The 24,169-nt window shown below is 40.1% G+C and overlaps 1 protein-coding gene across 1 annotated transcript in view; it reads left to right on the top strand.

Annotated features, from left to right (window-relative positions):
- Positions 1-23,388, top strand: part of SMCO2 (single-pass membrane protein with coiled-coil domains 2) — an 85,146-nt gene extending 61,758 nt beyond the window's left edge. The window contains 5 exon segments of the mRNA XM_090272959.1: positions 7,403-7,493; positions 13,736-13,792; positions 15,263-15,319; positions 16,514-16,689; positions 23,143-23,388. Of these exon segments, the coding sequence (XP_090129085.1) occupies positions 7,403-7,493; positions 13,736-13,792; positions 15,263-15,319; positions 16,514-16,689; positions 23,143-23,341 (580 nt within the window). The 3' untranslated portion in view covers positions 23,342-23,388.
- The last annotated feature ends 781 nt before the right edge of the window (positions 23,389-24,169 follow it).

The following is a 24,169-nucleotide window of genomic DNA, read 5'->3' on the forward strand; positions in this document are numbered from 1 at the left end:
ATGCGTCCTGGTGGGGTCCCGTCGGGGTCCAGCTCGCCCAGGACCCTCTGTGCTTCCCGGACCCAGATGTGCATCTCCTTCGCAAAATGAGTTTTCCTCATTTTTTTCAATTCTTGCTTCCTCATTCTGCACCGGTTGACTGCTTTTTTCTGCCTTATATTCCAAATCATTGATTAGAACCCGGGTTTCCTTTCCTTCACCATTGGTTCTGTGTGGATTTTCCTTCGTTTCACTGAGCATAGCCTTCACTTGTTATGTGTTTGTTGTACCCAAGCATATCTGTCAAGCCTGTGAGCATCTTTATCACCAGTGTTTTGAACTCTACATCTGTTAGGTTGTCTATCTCCTCATCTGTTAGGTTGGCTATGTCCTCGTCGCTTAGTTCTCCCACTGGAACCTTGATCCGTTTCCTTTTTTGGGCCATACTTCTCTGTCTCCTCATTCTGACAGGCTCCTGTGTTTGTTTGCCTCTACATCCCGGCTAGAGCTGTTGCTCCTGTTATGTTGTAATGAGCGGAGCCTTAGGCGTTCTTCAGTCCAGGTCAACCTGTTTCACCACGTTGTGGCGCTGTATGTGGGGGAGGGGTCCGAGGGGGAACAATGCTGCCAGCCCAGCACTTGCCCCTTTTCCAGGCACCTCTCTCACACCCGCACCAGACTGGCGCCCCTCTAGCTGCTGCCCTGGCCATCATTCCCAGAGCGGGTGCATCTGAGGACATTCTAGGACTGCGCGGGCCCTTGAAACAAGCAGACTCTGCTGAGAGACTGGCAGTTTCTGCCTCCACCCCAATCCCGCTGCTCTACACAGTCAGAAACAATGAGGCTTGATTTTCCATGATGCTGGGACCTTGATCTGTGAGGTCTGGTGAGGAGCTGGGAACGCTCCGCAGGTGTCCCTCCTTGCATTTTAAAACGTGAGTGTGCCCTTTCCGCCGACCCGCCTCTGCTGCCACCATTGCTACCACCACAGCGAGTCCTCTCCACCCGGGCTCTGCTTCTCCTGCGTGTCTGGGTGAGTGTTTAATTCTTCTTTATATCTTTGTTTGCTGGACTTTCCTGTAGTTTGATTTTTTGGAACTTCTGGTTGTTTCTAGTTCTGAGGTAGTTGTATTCCTCCTTTTTTTTTGTTTTTAATTTTTTTTTTTTTTTTGGTTATTCAATTACAGTTGTCCCATTTTTCCCTCATTGCTCCCCCCTCCCAGCCCATCCCTTCTCCCACAATTATATCCCTCCCCGTTGTCCATGTCCATGAGTCATTCATATACGTTCCTTGACTAGTCCCTTCCCTTACTTATCCCCCTTCTCTCCCTCCCCCCTCCCCCCTACTGACAACTATTCTAGTCTTTGCCTATTTAGTTCGTTTGTTTGTGTTGCTCTTTAGTTTCCTGTATTGGGTGATATCATATGGTATTTTGCTTTCTTTGCCTGGCTTATTTCACTAAGCATAATTCTCTCTAGTTCCATCCATGTTGTCGCAAATGGCAGGAGTTCCTTCTTTCTTTCTGCTACATAGTATTCCATTGTGTAGTTGTACCACAGTTTTCTGATCCACTCATCTACAGATGGGTACTTAGGCTATTTCCAGCACTTAGCTATTGTAAACAGGGCTGCTATGAACATAGGGGTGCATAAATTCTTTTGAATTAGGGTTTTGGAATTTTTCGGGTATAATCCTAGCAGTGGAATCACTGGTTCAAAAGGCAGTTCCATTTTTAGTTTTTTGAGGTAATTCTATACTGTTTTCCATAGTGGCTGCACCAGTCTGCATTCCCACCAGCAGTGCAGTAGGGTTCCTGTTTCTCCACATCCTCGCCAGCACTTGTTGTTTGTTGATTTGTTGATGATGGCCATTCTGACAGGCGTAAGTTGGTATCTCATTGTGGTTTTTACTTGCATCTCTCTGATGGCCAATGATGTTGAGCATTTTTTCATGTGCCTATGGACCTTCTGTATGTCCTCTTCCAAGAAGTGTTTGTTCAGGTCCTTTGCCCATTTTTTAATTGGGTTGTTTGTTTTCTTGATGTTGAGTTGTATAAGCTCTTTATATATTTTGGAGATCAGTCCCCTGTCTCTGATATCATTGGCAAATATGTTTTCCCATATGGTTGGTTTCCTTTTCATCTTGCTGATGTTTTCTTTTGCTGAGCAGAAACTTTTTAGTTTGATGTAGTCCCATTTGTTTATTTTTTCCTTTATTTCTCTTGCCTTAGGAGATGTATCTGTGAAGATATTGTTACGTGTGATATCTGAAATTTTCTTGCCTATGTTTTCCTCTAGGACTTTTATGGTATCACGGCTTACATTTAAGTCTTTAATCCATCTTGAGTTTATTCTCGTGTGTGGTGTAAGTTGGTGGTCTAGTTTCATTTTTTTGCACGTCCCTGTCCAGTTCTCCCAGCACCATTTGTTAAAGAGGCTCCTCTCACTCCATTTTATGTTACTTCCTCCTTTATCAAAGATTAGTTGACCATAGAGGCCTGGCTTTATTTCTGGGCTTTCAATTCTGTTCCACTGATCTGTATGTCTGTTCTTATGCCAGTACCAGACTGTTTTGATCACAGTGGCTTTGTAGTATTGTTTGATGTCTGGTATCATGATTCCCCCTGCTGTGTTCTTCTGTTTCAAGATTGCTTTTGCTATTCGGGGTCTTTTTTGGTTCCATATGAATTTTTGGAGGATTTGTTCTAGGTCAGTGAAATATGTCATTGATATTTGAATACGGATTGCATTGAATCTGTAAAATGCTATGGATAGTATGGCCATTTTGATGATGTTGATTCTTCCCATCCAAGAACATGGTATTTGCCTCCATTTATTTGTTTCTTCCTTAATTTCTTTCTTAAATGTTGCCTAATTTTCAATGTACAGGTCTTTTATCTCTTTGGTTAAGTTTATTCCTAGGTACTTTATTTTTCTTGTTGCTATAGTAAATGGTATTTTCTTTTTTGCCTCTGTCTCTGAGATTTTATTGTTGGTGTACAGAAATGCCTTAGATTTTTGTATATTTATTTTGTACCCTGCTATTTTGCCAAATTCACTTATTATATCGAGTAGTCTTTTAGTGGATTTTATAGGGTTTTCTAGGTATACTATCACGTCGTCTGCAGATAATTTTACTTCTTCTTTCCCAATTTGGATGCCTTTTATTTCTTTGTCTTGTCTGATTGCTGTGGCTAGGACTTCCAACACTATGTAGAATAGAAGTGGGGAGAGTGGACAGCCTTGTCTAGTTCCTGATTTCAGGGGGAATGCTTTCAGTTTTTGTCCATTGAGTATGATGTTGGCTTCAGGCTTCTCATATATAGCCTTAATGATGTTAAGGTATGCTCCCTCTATTCCCATTTTGCTGAGTGTTTTCAACATAAATGGGTGTTGTACTTTATCAAATGCTTTTTCTGCATCTATAGATATGATCATGTCCCTGGCTGGTTTGGCTCAGTGGATTGAGCGTCGGCCTGCGAGCTAAGTGTCGCTGGTTCGATCTTCCAGTCAGGGTACATCAGAGAAGGAAAACTCTGACTCCAAAAAACCTCCGCTGCCTTGCGGCATACCTCTTCAGGGGAAAGGCTAGGGGAGTAAACCCCGACAGAAAATCTGGAGCCGGAGTCCCTAAGGCGGTTTGACGTTGTAGTCAACACCGGCAACTCCTGCGGCGCACCTGAAGCCAAGCTGTATTGACTCCGTCTTTCCCTTGGACCCTTCAGCTGCGAAGAGAGGGGGGGTCTGCTGCATGGGCAACAGCAGACCCTCCATATCACCCTGCCCAGGCTCTGTAGCTTCAGCTTCACTGGAGAGGACACTCCAGCGTCATCGCAAGATGTCGATTCAGCATGGGAGGAGACAGATACCGTGTCACTCCTGAGTTGGACTGCACAGCCATTCTCGGCGGTGCAGATAGACTCTTAAGAAGCTACACCATCGTCTCTCGAGACGGACGGCTGCCGACGACGATATCTGAATTTAAATGCAATGTTTTAAGATGAAGCAGGAAAAAATAAAATTATTATTTATCTAATCACTGGTATAAAAAGAATGGACTTTGGGGTCAGAGGGATCCAGGTTTGAGTCCTGACATTGACATTTCTTGGATAAGTTAATCAACCTTTTCTAAATCTTGGTATTTATCTTCCATAAAAAAGGGACCAATGACAGCCACCTCATTGGTTTCTTGTGGGAATTAAATAATCTGTTGGTAAAGAATTTAATACAATGTCTGGTACAAAATAAACAATAAATGCAAGCTATTCTTAGAAATAAATACTTCTAGGCTTGTGAACCACCCTACCACATTCCAAACTCTGTCCTACTACTGCAGGGCTCCTCTCCTCCTAGACATTTTCTCACCTTTTTGTTAAATATCTGCACATGGAGTTAAATAATATCATGCCTTTCAGTTAAACATCTCTTCCCAGTAGCCTCCTTACCATCCTATTCAAAATAGTTCTTTTTTCTTCCAAAACATAAATATTTGCTTTTTAAAAGAGCCTGTGGTTTTCATTCAAATCCTATACATTAAATTTTCTTCCCATTTAAAAAATCAAAGCATAATTTACATACAGTAAAATTACGTTTTTGTATGGTTCTGCAAATTTTGGAAAATGCGCCTAGTTGGGCAGCCACCACAGTGAAGACAAAGAACACTTGCCTCACTCACCAAATCCCTCGTGTCCTTTTGTAGTTCCCCACTCTCCCCAGGCTAAGCTGCTGGTGACCACTGGTCTGCTCTCTGTCCCTACAATTTTGCCTTTTCCAGTCTGTCACGTAAATGGAATTATGCAGTGCGGAACCTTTTCAGTCTATCTTCTTTCACTTAGCCTAATGCATTTGAGATTCACCCACATTGTCACATGTATCAGTAGTTTGTTCCTTTCTTCCCCGCCCCCCCCCCCCAGATAGTATTCCGTTCTATAAATATACCACAGTTTACCCATTCACTAATTGCAGAACATTTAGGTTTTTTGGCAATTATGAATAAAGACACTGTAAAAATTCAGATAGATTTTTGGTTATTTTAATTGTTTTCCTTTTTTCTTCTTTTCTTCTTTTTTGCTTTCCATGTAGATTTTAGAATCAGCTTGTCAATTGTGCTGTGATCTTCATTAGAACTACCATTAATCTATAGAAAAATTTGGGAATAATCAACATTTTAGCAATATTAACTCCTTCAATTCATGAATAGAGTATAATCTCTCTATTTACTTAGGTCTTTGATTCCTTCTATAGTGTCCAGAGTACAAATATTTTAGATTTTGCCAGATTTATGCCTATGTGTTTCATGTTTTTGGTACTGTTATAAATGGTACTTTAAAATTTTCAATTTCTAATTATTAATTGCTATTATATAGAAAAAAAAGTTGATTTTTGCATATCGACTTTGTGTTTTGTGACCTCACTAAACTCATTTATAAATTACAATAGTTTCTATAGGCTATTTGGGATTTTCCACACAGACAACTGTATCATCTGCAGATAGAAACAGTTTATATCTTCCTTTCCAATACAATCTGTATGCCTTTTACTTATTTCTGCTGCCTAATTGTATTTGCTGAAACGTCTAGTACAATGCTGAGTAGATGGAATGACAGACAGTAGACATACTTACCTTATTCTCAATCCTACAGGAAAAGCATTCAATGTGATGTTAGTTGTTGTTTTTTAAGATTCCCTTTCCCATATTGAGGAAATTTCTTACATTCCTAGTTTACTGAGATGTTTTTAACATCAGAATGATCTGATTTTTTAAAATAGATTTTGATGCATTTATGAATGATTATGTTTTTTATTTGTTTATATAATCTCTTGACAATCTAAATTATATGACTGATTTTTGAATGCTGAACGGCCTTGAACTCCCAGAATAAACCCTACTTGGTCATAACATATTCTCCTTTTTGTATACTGTTGGATTTAGTTTAGTAAAGTGGAATTTTTTATGTCCGATGAATGAGAGATATTGGCCTGTTTTATTTCTTGTAATGCGAGTGGTAGTGTAAGAACAATTCTTGCCCTGTAGAAAAAATTGGGATGCTTTCCCACCTGTTTTATTTTATGGATCAGTTTGTGTAGAAGTGGCATAATTTGTTCCTTAAAAGGTTGGCTGAACTCACCAGGGAACCATATTGCCTAGAGATTTCACTGTGATAAGATTTTTAACTCCTTTGTGCTACCTCTTTATAGACACAACCATTCATTCCCTCTAACCAATCCCTAACCCCACCCATTCATCCCTAACAGCAGATCTGCTTTCTATAATTATGTTATTTCATTAATATTATATAAATAAAATAATGCAATATGTATCCTTTCAAGATTTATTTTTCTCACTTGGCATAATTTTCTTGAGCTTCATTCAAGTTGTTGCATATATCAATAGTTCTTTACTGAGGAGTAGCCCATGGTGTGGATATATATAGTTTGGTTAACCATTCACCCACCAAAGGACAATTATACAATTTCTAGTTTGGGACTATTATGAAAAAGCTAATTTGAGCATTCACGTACAGCTTCCTGTATAAAAATAAGTCTTAATTTCTCAGTTGTCCAAAAGCGAAATCACTGGGTCATATGGTAAGTCTGTTTTTAGTCGAGTTTTTGACAGGAACTGCCAAATTATTTTCCAGAGAGGCTGTACCATTTTACATTTTTACCACCAATGTATGAGTGATCCAATTTCTCCACATCCTCATCCTTACTACCATTTGGTGTTAGAACAGTTTTTCACCTTAGCTATGTAATTTACACGTGTAGTGATATCTCATTGTGGTTTTAATTTGCAAATCTCTAATGGCTAAGGGTGTTGAATATCCTGTCATGTGTTTATTTGCCACCTATATATTTTCTTTGTGAAACTTCTCTGCATGTCTTTTGTTCATTTTCTAACTGGAGAGTTTTTAATGTTGAGTTTTGAAAGATTTTCATATATCCTAGATGTAAGACCTTTGCCAGATATGTGACATGAAAATCCACTTAGCAGTCACTGGCCAAGCAAAAGTTTTAAATTTTAATGAGGTCCAGTTTATCAATGTTGCCCCTTATGGGTAGTGCTATTGGTGTCAAGTCCAAGATCTTTTTGCCTAGCCCTAGGTCCCAAAGACTTTCTGTCTTTCTTTTCTAGAAATTTAACTAAGCTTCCATTTTAATCATTTTAATTTTCCACTCCTAGGTCTAATTAGGTCTTAAATTTTTTACTGTTATCTAAATTATTTAGGGTTGTTTAAAAAACTCTTTTGAATTGCATTTATGTTTTCCCATTCCAACACAATCACTACCCCAGAGTCTTCTGATATAGGATTTCATTTTTTTAAAGATTAAAATTGATCTTTGTAAAAAGATCAAAAAAGATTGTCCATTAGGTGATTTTTCTTATTACACAGACTTAGCCCATTTTTTGGTCTCCTTGCAGTTTATTAAATGAGGTGATGTCCTTGGAGGGCCAAATTGAGAAGCTGGAGCCACACCAGGACCTTGACCCTGAGCAGGGGGCAAACATCGAGGTAAGCTGGAGGCTTGGAAAGAACAATCTGGGAGGTTGTGGGGACTCTGCCACATCTGCTATTGTTTAACAGGTCATAACAAGAACTAAAACCCAACTTTTGTCACAAAGAGAAATGCAATCTGGTGGTCAGTTCTGAGAACCTTTTACCTGGGTACCACCACTTCTAGTCTCTGATGACATTAAAAGGCTAGACTTTTAAATTCTACCTATAAAATCATTCAGACAAATTTGATAGGTTTATATCTTATTGCCATCTTAAGATAATGATGAGTTACTTAAGGGAAAACTTTCCATCTTTGTATCCCAGCACCTAACAGTACAGAGCAGACAGCCAGGAAATAAATATTAGTGAAGAATATAAGAGATATATTTGTGTCTGTCTTTGTTTTCTTCATGAAGAGTTGTTGTGTTGGTGTGCCAAAGTTTTCCTATTGTTTAGTCTTCTTACATTTCTTAGAGACTCTTTTCTGAGAAAGGTTTAATTTTTTCCTGTATTAAGAGTCACAGAATGTTGTTAGAAAAGTAGTGATCAACTCCAGGAATGACTTCAGAGCTCTGGCTCATACTTTTTCTGCTCTACTAAACATCAGGCCTTTGAAGAAAAGTCCCTAAAAAAGGAAAAAGTCTGTGTCTAGCTTCCCCTTTTTAATTGAAATTTTCATCCTCTGCTTTAGCTTAAGCCAAAGAATTTAAAGTAAGTGGATTTTGGAAGAAGTAAAGGAGAAATATCTTTTTTATTATAGAAGGGTTACATTATTTAAACCCCTCAAATATTAAAAGACATCTACAGATCAGCATAGATTTATCACCAAGGAAAAAGAGTGATTTTAACTGTGACTTGGTCCGACATTTTAAAGTAGGAACCTCATTTTGTGCTAGTTGAAAAATCAAGTTTTTCCCACTATGCTTGAGCTTTGAAAATTGCAAACTATGAAAAGAGGGAAGAGGACAAAGGTTGCAAGATATTCTGCCTTAGGAATTTCCTCCAAAAGTCAATTATACTACAGGAATGTGGATTGCAGCAGGAGTTAGGGCTAAGGAGGAATGAATATCAAAAGAGTGAGGACAAAGATAGAAAAGCACAAAAATAAATGAAAGTGAGATTAAAAACCAAACCAAGAGACTTCTGGCCAAGATGGAGACCTAGACTGACACGCTCTGTCTCCCTCCACAACTAAGAAGGAATACAACTACCACAAAACCAGAAATAACCAGAAGTTCCAGAAAATAAATAGAAGTCCAACATGTGAAGTTATAAAGAAGTGGTGCTCATCCAGACAGGTAGAAGGGGCGAAGCCAGGGAACGGAGGTCAAGCTGTGCTGGCAGCAGCAGTAGTGACAAAGGTGGTGGGACGGCGGTAAGCACAGACACCTGTATTTAAGGGGAGGTGAGAAGTGCCTGGGGAGCACCCCCAGCTTCAGACCAGACCCATCAGCTTGCAATTCCAATGCGGGGGAAGGCAGACTCCCATTGCCTTGGACTGTGAGGCCCGGAAGGGGTGGGAACGAAGGAGGAGGCTCCTGGTCTCTCAGTGGAGAGTGAATGGCAGGAATCCATCTTGGACCCCCACCCCCACAGAAAATGCCACAGCGTGGTGAGAAGGGCTACCCAGTTGTGACTAGTGCACAGGGCTCCGCCCCCTATAGCGTAGGAGGTGTGACAATCCCACCCAGGAAACAAAGATAAACACAAAACTGTGAGGATGGCACAGATCATGATAGAGATCCTGGTGACGCAGCTGACCAGACAGCAAATATCTAATCTAATGGCTCAGCAGATAGGAAGTCTTTCTGAGGCACAGTTCAGAGCTTTGGCTATAAAAATGCTTACAGACCTAACAGCAGATCTTAAACAAGACGGGGAAAGAATGAAGGCTAGTCCTGCTGAAATGAACAAAAACACATATGAAACTAGTGATGAGGGAAAGAAAACCAGGTATCAAATCAATAAATCGGAACATAGGGAAGGAACAAACAGTCAACCAGTGCAGAAAGAGGAAATGAAAAGTGAGGAAAATATGGAGAGGCTCAGAAACCTATGGGACAGCTATAAGAGGGCCAACATCTGAATCATAGGATTGCCAGAGGTGAAGAAGAACTAGAAATTGAAAAATTATGTGAAAATAGAATGAAGCAGAACTTCCCTAACTTGGGGAAGGAAATAGACTTACAGGTCCAGAAAGCACAGAGAGTTCCAGAAAAACTGGATCCAGGGAGAACCACACCAAGACAATTATAATCAAAATGTCAAAAATTAAGGATAAAGAGAGAATCTTAAAAGCAGCAAGAGAGAAGAAGAGAATTATGTACAAAGGAGCCCCAATAAGACTGTCAGCTGATCTCAAAAGAAACTCTGCAGGCAAGAAGGGACTGGCAAGAAATATTCAAAAGAATGAAAAGCAAATATCTACAACCACGATTACTCTATTCAGTGAAGCTGTCACTCAGAACTGAAGGGCAGAGAAAGTGCCTCCTGGACAAAGTAAAACTGAAGGAGTTCATCATATCCAAACCACTGTTATATGAAATGTTAAAGGCACTTGTTTAGGAGAAAGATGATCAAAACTATGAACATTAAAATGAAAAGTGTATCACAACAACCAACGACAGAAGCTAGGGAATCGAAACAAAGGCAAACTAAGTAGGCAACGAGAGTGGGAAAAGAACTATAGGTATGGGGAACATTATGGGGGGAGGTCAGCAGGGAGGGGGAAGGGGGAAAAGCAAGGGAGATGGTACAGGAATTAAGAAGCATAGTAGGAGGGAGTGGAGTAGACAGGAAGATGTTGAGAAGAACTATATGCACAACCAAGGGGCATGGACTGGGGGGTGGGGGGGACAACTGGAGGGAAGGGGGTCACTGGGTGAAAGGGAACAAAAAGAAAAGAAATTGGGACAACTGTAACAGCATAATCAATAAAGCATATTAAAACAAACAAACAAACAAAAAACAAACCAATAAGGGCTTGGGATAATATGAAAGGGAAAGGCATCACAAATATGTATGAAGATTCTCTCTGGAGTTACACAGGTATGTACTTTAAAAAAATAGACACAAACTTAAATATTAAAAACATCCTAAATATACACCAACTAGTATGTGGATAAATTGTAACACAGGTTGTATAATGGAATACTAGTCAGCAACAAAAATGAATGGACTTCTAACTCATCCAACAATATGAATGAACCTCAAATGCATTGTGCTAAGTGAAAGGAGCCAGATTTAGAAGATAACAAGCTTCATGATTCCATTTATGTAACATTCTGAAAAAGGCATCAATAGAAACAGAAAGTAGATGAGTGGTTGCTAGAGTCAAGTGGGTAAAGGGAGGAGGAGATTGATAAAAAGACACAGGAAATTTTGGGCATGATGGAAATATTCCCTACCTTGTTGTGGTATTGATTATATGAGAAAACGCATTTGTCAAAATTCATAGAATTGTACACTTTTAAAGGTAAGCTTTACTGTATATAAGTTATAATCTTAACAAATGTGTCTTTTTTTTTTGGTATATTTTATTGATTATATTATCACAATAGTTCCATTTATTTCCCCTTTGCTCCCCCCCACCCAGTACCCCCCTCCCCCAGCAATTCCCTTCCCCCCCAAGTCTATGTCCATGAATCATGCATACAAACTCTCTGGTCTCTCTCTTTCCTATATTATTATTTTTTTTTAATTAATTAATTAATTAATTTTTTTATAACAGTAAAGAAATAACAACTTCCCCCCTCAGACTGAGACCCTTTATAATCTTACAGAGGACAATGGGTGACGGTCTCATGCTCCTCTAGCTGCTTCAAGCTGGGCGTGGTTGTCATCCTACCTACCCTTGGGTCCAGAAATCCCTAATAAGAGTGGGGGTGTGGAGGGAAGGGTGACCTTCCCACATGGGGAAGGATCTTGCAGACTCCAGGTCAGTTGGCTGTCCCCAGACAACAGCATGCTTGATTAAACAGGCTGGCATCCTTGTTATATTCCGGGGGCAACCGATTTGGCAACAGGGTTAAAAAGCATCATTCAATCTATAACCACTACATGACAAAAGGCAGGTATTAATTTTTCAATGTCCCCCATTAGGGAGAAAAGAAGGGCTTCTTTAGAAGAAGTTGTGCCAGGCACGTCATACCTGTCCAAAACCCTTTTGCCCACTATACTTATCTTGGGCTGAGGGAAGTGTTTTAGGTTTCCCCCTCTCAGACCTCTGGCTCCTTTCTGTCCAAGCCATTAGGATAGAAAAGAGAAACCCATTTTAAAGTGAAACCCACAGACCACCCCATTCTTCACTAACCTAGCCACTTAGTTCAGTCTCAGGAGGCAGCGATGCAGACAGAATTAAGTGAGGCCTATATGTACAGACATTCACTCAGGTAATGAGATCCTAGGCTTATGCCCTTTGAAAACAGAAAACACATGTTAATTTATGCAACATAACACACAAACCAGTCTCTAAATCTGTAAGACTTTCTTATTGGAAAGACATCCAGTTGCAAGGCATTTGACATTCTTCTCGCCTTTGAATGAAAAGAAACTTTAAAGATGGTTAGCTGCACTAGTTTATAGTCTACCACTGAGCATTGTGATTTTCTTTGGATCACCATTTTCTCCTTAAGATTACCCTCCTTGTCATTAAAGGAACTGCATTAGGTCCATTTTTAATTTATCCTGTTCATTTGCATGAACACAACAAGAGCAGCAAACGATCACTTATGATCTTTAAGTCTGCTTTACTGGAACTTACACAAGGAACATTTAGGGTGACCTTCAGTCTACCCTTCAGGGCACAGAGGCTGAACCACATATCTGCCATTCAGCCTTGCCTGTATACACTTGTCTTTTTCAAGTCCTTCAGGTTTTCCATTGTGCCTTAAGGTCACTTCTAACCATCTTTCAGGAAAGCAACCTTCATTCCTTCCCTGGAAAGATTGCCATGGACCGCACATCCAACCTAAGTACTAGGCCTTTTTTTCTCATGGGCTTTTACTACCTTCTAAGGTCAACTTTAGTTCCTCAGAGCTTTTTGGTAACAACCAGAGCCCAAGCATGTCTCCTTTAGGCATGACATTCCAGTCAAAGTCTTGGTCAACAAAACCTCTATTAACAACTGGTCTTATTGGTTTCATGCAAAGAACATTATGTCATAACTTACTTCTTCAGCGTGCCAAATTTTGGAGGGATCAGGTAGGGAGAAAAATATACTGTGTAAAGGAAAATCCTTGTCCTTCTAATATTCACTAGAATTGCATTTCCATTCTTTATATATATATTTGTCTTTAAAAAATTGACATAAGTTCTGTCCTTAATAGGTTTAATGGATGATGGGAAAGCCTGCATAAAAACAAAGGCAGTAATTTAATAAATCAGAAACTTTAAATATAATTGTTACAGTCAGTAAGAATGGCTGTAGGCTTACTCTAGTGAAGGGAAAAGTGAACATTGTTAGAAACAGGTATGGAAACAGCAAATAAAATTTAAATTAAAGGAGACATAAATTAATGAAGTTTTAAAATATCGCATGAATTGACTCATTTATTTCTCATGAAGAAATAGAATGATTCAGCAAGCCATAAAAGGAACAGGAGGGAAATTTGATAAAAGAATTTAAACACACGTGCTCACGTGCACGCGCCCACACATACACACACACACACAGAAACAAATCTAAGAGAGCTTTAAGCTAAGAAAAGACCTTTGATGTGGCTTTTGGATGTTGCCTGCTATTGAGCCCACACATCCACGAAGCTTTCTGAAATCTCCATATGAACATCTAGACTTTCATTCTGAGACTGACTCCCAATCTCTGTCTTTGATAAGTACTATGTAAAGACATTTTCTATATAAGCAAACCAGGGCACCAGTAAACTATGATGAACATATCATAGGTCTTTTCTAAATGATTAAATCTCATAAATCAGGGGTTGGTAATGAATGAAGGGCATACACTATACATTCTCTATATCTGTTTGAGGGCAAATACTCTTATTACTGGTATACAACCAGCACAATGCCTAGCTCAATGGCCTCTTACACAGGTGTGCCTAATAATATCTTGTTGATTTAATTTAACATTGATTTTTGGAGATCAGCACACAGAACAGTAAGGAAAAAAATAGCTTCTATTAGATCTCAAATGTTTTTTATCATGAATTAGCTTTCTTCTAAGAATTGCCATCTGTTTTGTTTTAATTCCATACATTATTCTTTACAATTTTTGTTTTATACCCTTTGTCTTGAAGGAGAAGATCATGGAAATTAAAAAGCAATTAGGAGAAATGGATAACAAATTTTTCCAGGTAATGATAAAATGGCTTTATAATTAAGGAAGAAAAACAGTAATTGAAAGAAATCTCAGATTTAGAGAATTTTAGTGAATGGAATCTAAAATATCATGAAAGACAGAATTTCAGATCTAGAAGGGAACTTGCTGTCATTTAATCTATACCCTCATTGTCAGAAGAGAAAAGTGTAACTCAGAAATATGAAATGACTTGCTCATATTTCCAGATGAAAAGAACCAGTCTTATTCTTGCTCTATCATTAAAAATATAAACACATCTATATAATATAAAATATTTAATATGTATTTTAAACATATAAATACATGTATATTTTTTCTTTTAACAAAATACATACTTATCTTAAACTTTTTCATATTAAAAAATGAAAAATAATCCCACTCAATGATAAACACAGCGAACATTTTATATTCATATTCTTTCAAATATTTCTATACATATATTTCCATATTGTATTTTAATGGGATTATGTTACATATATTATTTTGTAACTTGCTTTTTTCACTTACTGTTCTCTCTTTGAAAACATTCTATGCAACTAGATATAATTTCACCTTTTTACTGTTTATATAATGCAGGATTTGATTTTTAGGTTTATTAAATTCATTTTGTTGGATATTTGGGGCTTTATAATTCACATTTGCATTACAAACTATGTCTCAGAAACTAATATCTTCATTTGCCTTGTCAAATGCTTCTTTAAAAATCAATTTCTAGAAATGGCACCTCTATCTAGAATCCATCTATCTTGAATCACAGAACACTGTTCTTCCTACTATAACTCTGCTTTTCAAGTTATGCTGAAAATTTACTATGGAATGATTAATTTAAAACTTTTAAGATGCTTTACTCCTGACATATGTGCAATTGGCATTCATATCTTAAAAGGCGATAGTTTTGTTTCATCCGTGTCTTGATCTTACTGATAGAAACCAGCCAAAGCCATGTGCTATCTCTACCTGACAACCTGCAGGAGACGTGGGAAGGAACAAGAAAACAGTGTGTATGGAGGCCTCTTTTGCTAAGTCAGAAGACCCAAATATTCAAACTAACACAACGAGGACTTACTTTAATATATTATAATTTTTTAATTATTTAAAAGCTATATAATTTTATCTTTTTCAGAAACACACTATGTTTCTCCAACTAGTGTCCTCGTGGATGATTTTTAAGGAGCAAGAAAAGAGTAACAAGGAGAAAAAAAATATGATTTATAATATGCAGCTATTGTATAAACTTATACTTTTAAAACATTGAAAATAATTTTCTTTATCTTTTGGTTATTCTTCTTGCAGTTTATCGTGATTAAAACCATGAATTTGCTCTAAGAGCAAGGGTTTTACTGAGTAAAAGCAAGTTTGATTAAAGCCACTTTACAACTGAGTGGTATCAAAATGAGTGAGATTTCATTGTATAAACCAAAAATATATAATTTCCATTTATGCCAAATTGTGGGTATCTTTTCAGGCTGATGTTTGTAATGAAGCTCATGAATTAAAAGAGAAACTTGTTGCAAGGATAGAGGTAAGATTTCACCGTTACCCAGGTTCAAATAATAATCAAATAAAATGATTTAAATATAAATACAGAGGCAATTCTTTCCCAAGAAGTTAAGAATGTGCCACGTACTGATCTTTCTCTAACCTTATTGCCATCTTCTCCTCCTCCTGGTCTTCTGCTTTGGGCCAACAGAACATCTCACAGGTCTGGTGTACTCCCAAGTCCTCACACGCCCGGGCTGCTTCCACATCTCCTCCACCTGGACTTTTCCTTCATGTATACACATTACCTATTCTTCAAGACTTGGCTCAAATGTCATCTCTTCCAGACCTTCTCTAATCTTCCTTAGTCAGAAAAATGACTCAATTTCTATGAATGGATGGATGAAAGAAACAGTGAATAAATGAATTAACCTGTCACCTGCTCACAAGTACCTAATCATCCCACTTTCTAGAGTAGATGTCCACCACCAAACCTCGGCTACTCTGTCTCATCACCTTACTTATTTTCCCTTTAGCATGTATCTTAAAAAAAAATTTTTTTTATTGATTGATTTTTAGAAAAGAGAGGAAGGGGGGTAGAGAGAGAAACATCAATTTGTTGTTCCACTTATTTATGCATTCATTGGTTGATTCTTGTATGTGCCCTGACTGGGGATTGAACTTGCTACCTTGGCATATCAGGATGGTGCTCTAACCAACTGACCTACCTGCTCAGGGTTAGCATGTATCTTAATCTATAATATCTAATGTATATATGTGTTTAGGTGTTGTAAACACACATGTAATTCCTTGTCTAGTTTGTTAAAAATGCACATGCAATAGAATGCACATTCCTTGTTTATTCTGTTAGCTACAGTATCCTAGAATAGTGTCTGGTAGGAGTTGCTTAATAAATATGTTCTACAGAGATGAACAAATTGAATAGATAAATTCAGTACAAGGATAATTATCTTCCTACACGAATAATCTAACAAAGATTAGCACGTGGGTTTTGTTTAATTTTATACCATGGTGCTAACTTACTCTGTCATTGTGTCTCTTGCTATCAATACTAGGTGAGTATGCCTGCCAATGACCTCCTCAAGTGACTCACATGTGATTTGCAATGTGGACCCTAGGTGTTCTAGAGGGAAAGCATTCTGCATCATCTACAGTAAGACTAGTTGACATCTAGAATCAATTTTCAAAAGTGATAGTTGATTGTTCTTTTTTCCAGAACTTTTGCAAGGACATGACTGTGCTGAATACAAAGCTGGGAACATACGAAATGCAAGAAGGGGACACAGACTCTCAGAGCCCTGATGAAATGGGTCTGGAAGAAGTAGAGCCCCTGCTTCTCCAGGCTCCTCCACCCCCTTCAGTGCCGATCTCTCCTCCTCGCATTACAATGTGGTAAGTTGGAGAAAGAAGCTTTTGGGGGCTGAATGGAGGCCCTAATATGTATGAACTATAGTAAGATTAAATTTCTTTGTGTTGAATAAAAATTTATGTCATCTTTTATAAATTATTTGTGTTCTTTAGAAGTCATGATATCCTTATTTTAGATATCGTCGTCGTCGGCAGCCGTCCGTCTCGAGAGACGATGGCGTAGCTTCTCGAGAGTCTATCTGCACCGCCGAGAATGGCTGTGCAGTCCGATTCGGGAGTGACAATCCCTGCCGCACTTGGTACAGGTGAAGGCAGATGGCTGTTGTTGCTGCTGCTGACGCTGCTTCCGCCTCGATCTTTTCTGGGCCGCCTCCTCGTTGCGCGCAGCCTCCGCGCGTGACGTACCTTGCCTGACCGCGAGCCTCCAGGCTAGGCGGTCGTCTGCTTGAACTTCCCATGTGTTGAGATTGATGGAGCATTGTGTCATGTCCTTTTTGCAGATGTCTTTGAACCGCAGTTTTGGGCGCCCTGTCATCCTCTTGCCTTCTGCTAGCTCGCCGTAGAGGAGGTCTTTGGGGATACGGCCTGCATCCATTCTTTTGACATGGCCGAGCCACCTGAGGCGTCTCTCGCTAAGAACTGCATGCAAACTGCTCATATTGGCTCGCTTCAGCACCTCGGTGTTGGGGACCTTATCCTGCCAGGTGACATGCAGGACGCGTCGCAGGCACCTCATGTGGAAGCTGTTGAGTTTCCTTTCGTGCCTTGCGTAGGTGGTCCACGTCTCGCTGCCATAGAGGAGAGTGCTGAGTACGCAGGCTTGGTAGATGCGCAGTCTGGTTTTCTCAGTGAGGCTGGAATTGTTCCACGCTCGCCGGTTCAGTCTGGCCATAACTGTGGCTGCCCTGGCGATTCTCCGGTTGACCTCCAAGTCGACTGACAGAGAGCTCGAGATGGTGGACCCGAGGTAAGTGAAGTCGTTGACAACCTCCAGGGTGTATCCGTCGATGGTGATGCATGGGGGAGTCCCCGTGCCTTGAGCCATAACATTCGTCTTCGTCAGGCTGATGGCTAGTCCGAACTCCTTGCATGCGTGGGAAAGGCAAGTGACTAGCTGTTGCAGTCCCTCTTCGGAGTGTGATGTCAAAGCTGCGTCGTCGGCGAAGAGCATCTCACGGATGAGCACCTCTTTGACTTTGGTCTTGGCTCGTAGACGGGCCAGGTTGTAGAGCTTGCCATCGGATCTGGTGTGAATGAAGACACCCTCGCTGCAGTCCTTAAAGGCGTATTGGAGGAGCATGGAGAAGAAGATTCCGAACAGCGTAGGCGCGAGGACGCAGCCCTGCTTTACTCCGCTGCTGACTGGGAAGGCCTCAGAGGTTGTGCCGTTGTAGGACACCGTGCTGTGCATGTTGTCGTGAAAGGACATGACCACAGCAAGCAGATGTGGTGGACAGCCAATCTTCCGTAGCAAGCTGAAGAGTCCGCTTCGACTGACCAGATCAAACGCCTTCGTGAGGTCAATAAAGGCGAGGTAGAGTGGTTTATGCTGCTCGTGACACTTCTCCTGCAGCTGGCGTAGGGAGAAGATCATGTCCACTGTTGAGCGGCCAGCTCTGAAGCCACACTGGGACTCTGGGTAGACGCGGGAAGCAAGGGTCTGCAGGCGGGCAAGAGCGACCCGGGCGAATACTTTGCCGACGACGCTGAGGAGAGAGATGCCCCGGTAGTTGTTGCAGTCGCTGCGGTCTCCTTTGTTCTTGTACATGGTGATAATGTTGGTGTCTCTCATATCCTGGGGGATGTAACCCTCCTTCCAGCAGAGACAGAGTAGATGGTGGAGCGGCTGTAGCAGGACTGGTTTCCCGCTCTTTAGGATTTCTGGAGGGATTCCGTCGCTTCCTGGTGCTTTCCCGCAAGCGAGGCGGTCGATGGCTTTGCCGAGCTCTGCCGCAGTAGGTGGGGTGTCTAGCTCCTCCATGACTGGTAGGTCTGGGATGGCGTTAAGAGCAGTGTCTGTTACGGTGTTCTTCGTTGCGTACAGCTCGAGGTAGTGCTCGGTCCACCGCCGCATTTGCTGTTCCTGGTCAGTGATGACCTCACCTGTCTTGGACTTAAGGGGGGCGATCTTGGAGGGGATTGGGCCTGTTGCCTTCTTGATACCCTCATACATTCCTCGTGCGTTGCCTATATCGGCGGCTTCCTGAATGCTTCTGCACAGGTTTAGCCAATAGGTGTTGGCACAGTGGCGGGCGGTCTTCTGGACTTTGTTCCTGGCAGCCCGTAGAGCTTGAAGTGTACTGGGAGTGGGCGTGACCTTGTAAGCCAGTAGGGCCTTCCTCTTAGCCTCGATCACGGGTTCCATTTCTTCCCAGTGAGCCTCGTACCAGTCAGCGTTCTTCTGCTCTTTCTTCCCGTAAGCAATAATGGCGGAGTTGTATATGGCATCGCGGAGACGTGGCCAATTGGATTCGATAATGTCATCTGCCGCCACTCCCTCGCCGAGTGCATCTTCCATCTTGTTGATGAATTGCTGGGTCTTAACTGGGTTGCTGGCACAACTGGTGTTGATGCGTGGGCGACCCTTCATCTTGGAATTTTAGATATAGATCTACTGCATTAGGTATACAGATATATATATACATATATCACCCTGGCTGGTTTGGCTCAGTGGATTGAGCGTCAGCCTGCGAGCTAAGTGTCGCTGGTTCGATCTTCCAGTCAGGGCACATCAGAGAAGGAAAACTCTGACTCCAAAAAACCTCCGCTGCCTTGCGGCATACCTCTTCAGGGGAAAGGCTAAGGGAGTAAACCCCGACAGAAAATCCGGAGCCGGAGTCCCTAAGGCGGTTTGACGTTGTAGTCAACACCGGCAACTCCTGCGGCGCACCTGAAGCCAAGCTGTATTGACTCCGTCTTTCCCTTGGACCCTTCAGCTGCGAAGAGAGGGGGGGTCTGCTGCATGGGCAACAGCAGACCCTCCATATCACCCTGCCCAGGCTCTGTAGCTTCAGCTTCACTGGACAGGACACTCCAGCGTCATCGCAAGATGTCGATTCAACACGGGAGGAGACAGATACCGTGTCACTCCCGAGTCGGACTGCACAACCATTCTCGGCGGTGCAGATAGACTCTTAAGAAGCTACACCATCGTCTCTCGAGACGGACGGCTGCCGCCGCCGCCGACGATATACATATATATGTATATTTCTTATTGCATTAGATAACGATATGTACATAAATCTTAAAGGATGGTGTCTGCAAACTGTGGTGCAGCCACCTCCACAAAGACACATACCTGCTTAGCAGCTTTGAAAAACCTCTGTTTGCTGAGCAAGATGCCTCTCCCTTGTACAGGATTGAAGACATATATACTGGCAAATTCTGACTCTTTGAATTCCTTTCTAGAGATGCCACACAATCATATATATCCTGAATCTATTCTTATTCACTATCCCTAACCAACAACCCAAAGGGAATCTTCAGCTTTCTCTTCTGTGTTCTCACTACACTTCGCATGTAACCCTGACATAGAGCCACAGCATATTATTGCAATTAAATTATTTTAAATCTGTCTTCTATTCCATAAAATCAGGAAGAGAGTTGGGAAAAAATTGTCAGAATCAATTTTTTTTGGAACCGCGTAAATTAAGGATTCCAGTATCCAGAATATATAAAGAATTCTTACAACTCAACAACAAAAAGACAGCCAACCTAATTTTTTAAATGAATGAAGGATTTGAATAGACATTTCTTTAAAAGAAGATACACAAATGGCCAAGAAGCACATAAAATGGTGTTCAATGTTATTGGTCATTAGGAAAATGCAAATCAAAATCACAAGGCACCACTTTACACCACTAAGATAACTATAAAAAGAACAGACAATAACAAGCATGTGGAAAATTCAGAACCCTCCGATATTACTAATGGGATTGTAAAATGGTGCAGCCACTTTGGAAACAGCTTGGCAGTTCCTGAAAGTGTTAAATATAGAGCTACCATATGACCCACTCTTGGATACGCACCCAAAAGAATTGAAAACACATGTGCACAAAAACCTCCACAACAAATGTTCACTGTAGCCTTATTTGTAATAGTTAACAAGTAGAGACAATATAAATGTCCATCAATTGATGAACAGGTAAACAAAATGTGGTATATCAGTTCAATGGAGTATTTTCAGCCACAAAAGAGGATAAACTACTGATACATGCTATAACATAGATGGTCATTGAAAGAAGTGAAAGAAGTCAGACACAGGCCACACACTATATGATTCCATTCATATGAAATGTTCAAAACAGGAAAATCCATATAGATTGAAAAGATATTAGTGGTTGGCAGGCCCGAGGGTAATGGGAAACAGGAAGTGACTGTTCATGGGTACAGGCTTTCTTTTTGGGGTGATAAAAACTTCCTGAAATTAGATAGTGGTGATGATTGCACAAGCTTATGAATAAACTAAAAGCCACTGAATGGTACACGTTAAAGGATAAGTTTTATGGCATGCGAATGATACTTCAAAAACAAATGAACAAATAAATAAGTGAATACCTTTCAGTTATCACTGAATTGTGTTATATGGGCAGATTATAATCCAGTTGAGTTAAGTCATCTTTCATCACATCATTACATCCTAGTGAAGATTTCCCAAAGCTCGGACCAATCTGTTGCAGAGAACTGGAAACCTACTACTTCTACTAGGCGTATTTATACATGATCTTTTTGAGGAGGTGTATTTTGCAGGCTTAGTCAATCATTATGTATCAGTTTTGCTGTTTTTTAGCTTCAGAGGGTGGTCTCTTCCTATACTGTATTATCACCAAACCCTCAGCTCCCATATAGGTCTTCCCTGTGTATTCACCACAGTGATGTGAATGTTTTGGAAAAGATTAAAGATTTTATGCATGTCAGGGCTTGATAGATAGAGAGATAGAGTTTTCAAATCTCAAAAGAATGTTTTTATTTTCTACAGGAGATAAATTCAAAATAAAATTGCTAATGACACTAATTTTTGGTTCTGTGCATGAAATATCATTAAAAAACTTATTTTGATTTAGCAGCTATAATGTTTTGCTAAGGAAAAGGCCTGAGACTGGTGTGGCTCAGTTGGTTGGGCATCATCCCACAAAGCAAACAATCGCCGGTTCGATTCCTGGTCAGGGCACGTGCCTACATTGTGGGTTCAGTCCCTAGTTGGAGTAACCTAGAGTTTTCACTGTAGGAAAGAAAAAAACTGAAGGACACATTCTAACAACAACAACAAACAACCAAGCAAAAAAAAAAAGAAAGAAAGAATGAGTGAAAGGAAGAAAGAAAGAACAGAAAAAGGTGGGGGGAGCTCAGTTTTCTAAATTATCTGTAATTTAGAAAAATTATTTTCCTCTTAGAAAATGAAAGTTAAATATATTTCTTGAAAATGTTCCAGTTTAGTACTTATAAAATGCCTAGTTTTAGAGTAATAAAATTTATTTACTAAATATATTTGGTAGTAAACTGTTTTTATAAGAAAGAACAAATAGAAAAAAATACAGTAAGGATGAAAGAAAAAAGAAAAGAAAGAAAGACCAGATCTACATTTAGTGCTGCTTGAGGTCAGGACATCTCTGCTCCATATCCTCAAAGCCTCGTCTTAACGGAGTATTTTAATAACATAGGCTCTTTAATAAATGTGTGAAGTAGAAGCAATTATTTATATATCTACCAAGAGACAGCCAGTGGCACTAATGCCAAGAAACATGGCTGAGGTTTATAGAATCCACTGAGTTGGGGCACAAAATATATCCATAGTTAGCTTTAATTATGCTCTAGATTTTCTCTTCTGAAATGTATTAGAGATGGTAATTATCTCCAGGTAACTGGATTATCTGTGACACTTCTCTTCTTCCTGGTGTTTTTCTGGATTTTCCAGCTCTTCTACCCTAATCATGTATTGCATTTTTAATTAGAAAATAATCATGCAAGGACTTAAAAGCAAATAAATAAAAAATGTCATAGGTACAGCCCAGAAGGTAGAGTGCTCAAAGACTTGGAAAAGTTTCTATTACTTTAGAAGGGCAAGTCTGATGTCAAGACAAAATATGTGATAGAGAGAGCTGAACTTCATCTGCACGTATTATGTCCTGAGGAACATCTAGGCCCTGTGCCTTTATTTTCTCCCAACTAGGCATGATCGACCTCATAGGTGAGGTAAAGATGGCCATAACTGCAGAAGAACATTGCAGAGGAAAGACCTCACGGTACCGAGGGTTTCATTGTTTCAGGTCTATCAAATCTTAGACTTCCAGTGCCAGCCCCAAGACGAACTCCAGCACTCATCTACTCTGGGTTCCCTTTGCAGATGTCAGCTAAGGTCAAGAGAAATTCAGTTACTTAACTTGAAGTTATAGAGCTACCTGGGTGGAGGAGCCAGGAATCACTTCAGTGTTGTTTTCTTTAGAATGTTCTTAATACAGATGTGTTCTTTCCTTGTAGGAAACGTGCACTGAGGATTTTCATCATGTTTTACGTCCTCACCTTCATGGGACTTTCATGTTACATACTATTTTTTGATGCTACGTTTATCTTTGAAAGGGTGCTCCCTACAATGCTTGGGCGCCGAAGAATGTGGGAACTACGGGAGATGATTGTGCCTTTCTTAAATTTGGAAGTGGAAGATTTGTTACCCTCCTAAAGATGCAGAAGCTGCTGTTACCCTACTGTTTTTCTCCCCGATAAAATTCTGGCTGTTCTTGTATCATGATGACTAACTTATTTAAACATAAAATACTATAGGGTGTTTGGCAAAGGACATTGTAGTCATGTGGAAATTGGTTGATCACAGACAGAAAAAGAAAAGAAAATGGCTTAACTGTGCACTTAAACGCACAATGACTTCTTGAATAATTCCACACATTGGTTAAAACATTTACTTCAAACCACTAGCCTCTCACTTTCCCCAACGCCGAGGATGCCGAGACTATCAGGTACAGTATTAGCTTCCATGGTTACTTCACCCATTTGACCTCTGATGTCTCAGAAAAGGAAGCACAGAATTCCTCTCCATTGTTTCCAATTTTACTTAAATTGGACGGGGGCCATACTTTGAGTGCAGTGGGCATTTCTTAGTTTTTCTCCCTAACACTCACTTATGTTTTTCCTAATAGCACCCTAATTTTGCTTTGAAATAAGCATCTTTCCCCAGTGAGCATCATTATAGGCGGTCTTTCAGTTGATATTCTCTGTTGCCATGTTAATAAGAGTTGGAAATATGTTGAATCAGACAATCTCTAAGAATGAGCATCTTGAGAATCGTACAAAAAAGGGAAACGATTGGAACTTCAATTTCGTAAACTAACCCGTGTCTTCTTCTGTTTACGTTAGCCAGAGTTGTTCTGCTGCTTATAATCAAAGGAAGTCTAATTGATGCAGTCGTTTTAAATGCGAGACTGGAGCATTTTCATGCCTAACTTTGTAGGTAACAAGGAAATAGTAAACTTTATTTTCAATGTGAATGGTTATT

The sequence above is a fragment of the Furipterus horrens genome, unplaced genomic scaffold (assembly GCF_987537825.1).
Source record: "Furipterus horrens unplaced genomic scaffold, mFurHor1.1.pri manual_scaffold_4, whole genome shotgun sequence".
NCBI classification, from domain to species: domain Eukaryota; kingdom Metazoa; phylum Chordata; class Mammalia; order Chiroptera; family Furipteridae; genus Furipterus; species Furipterus horrens.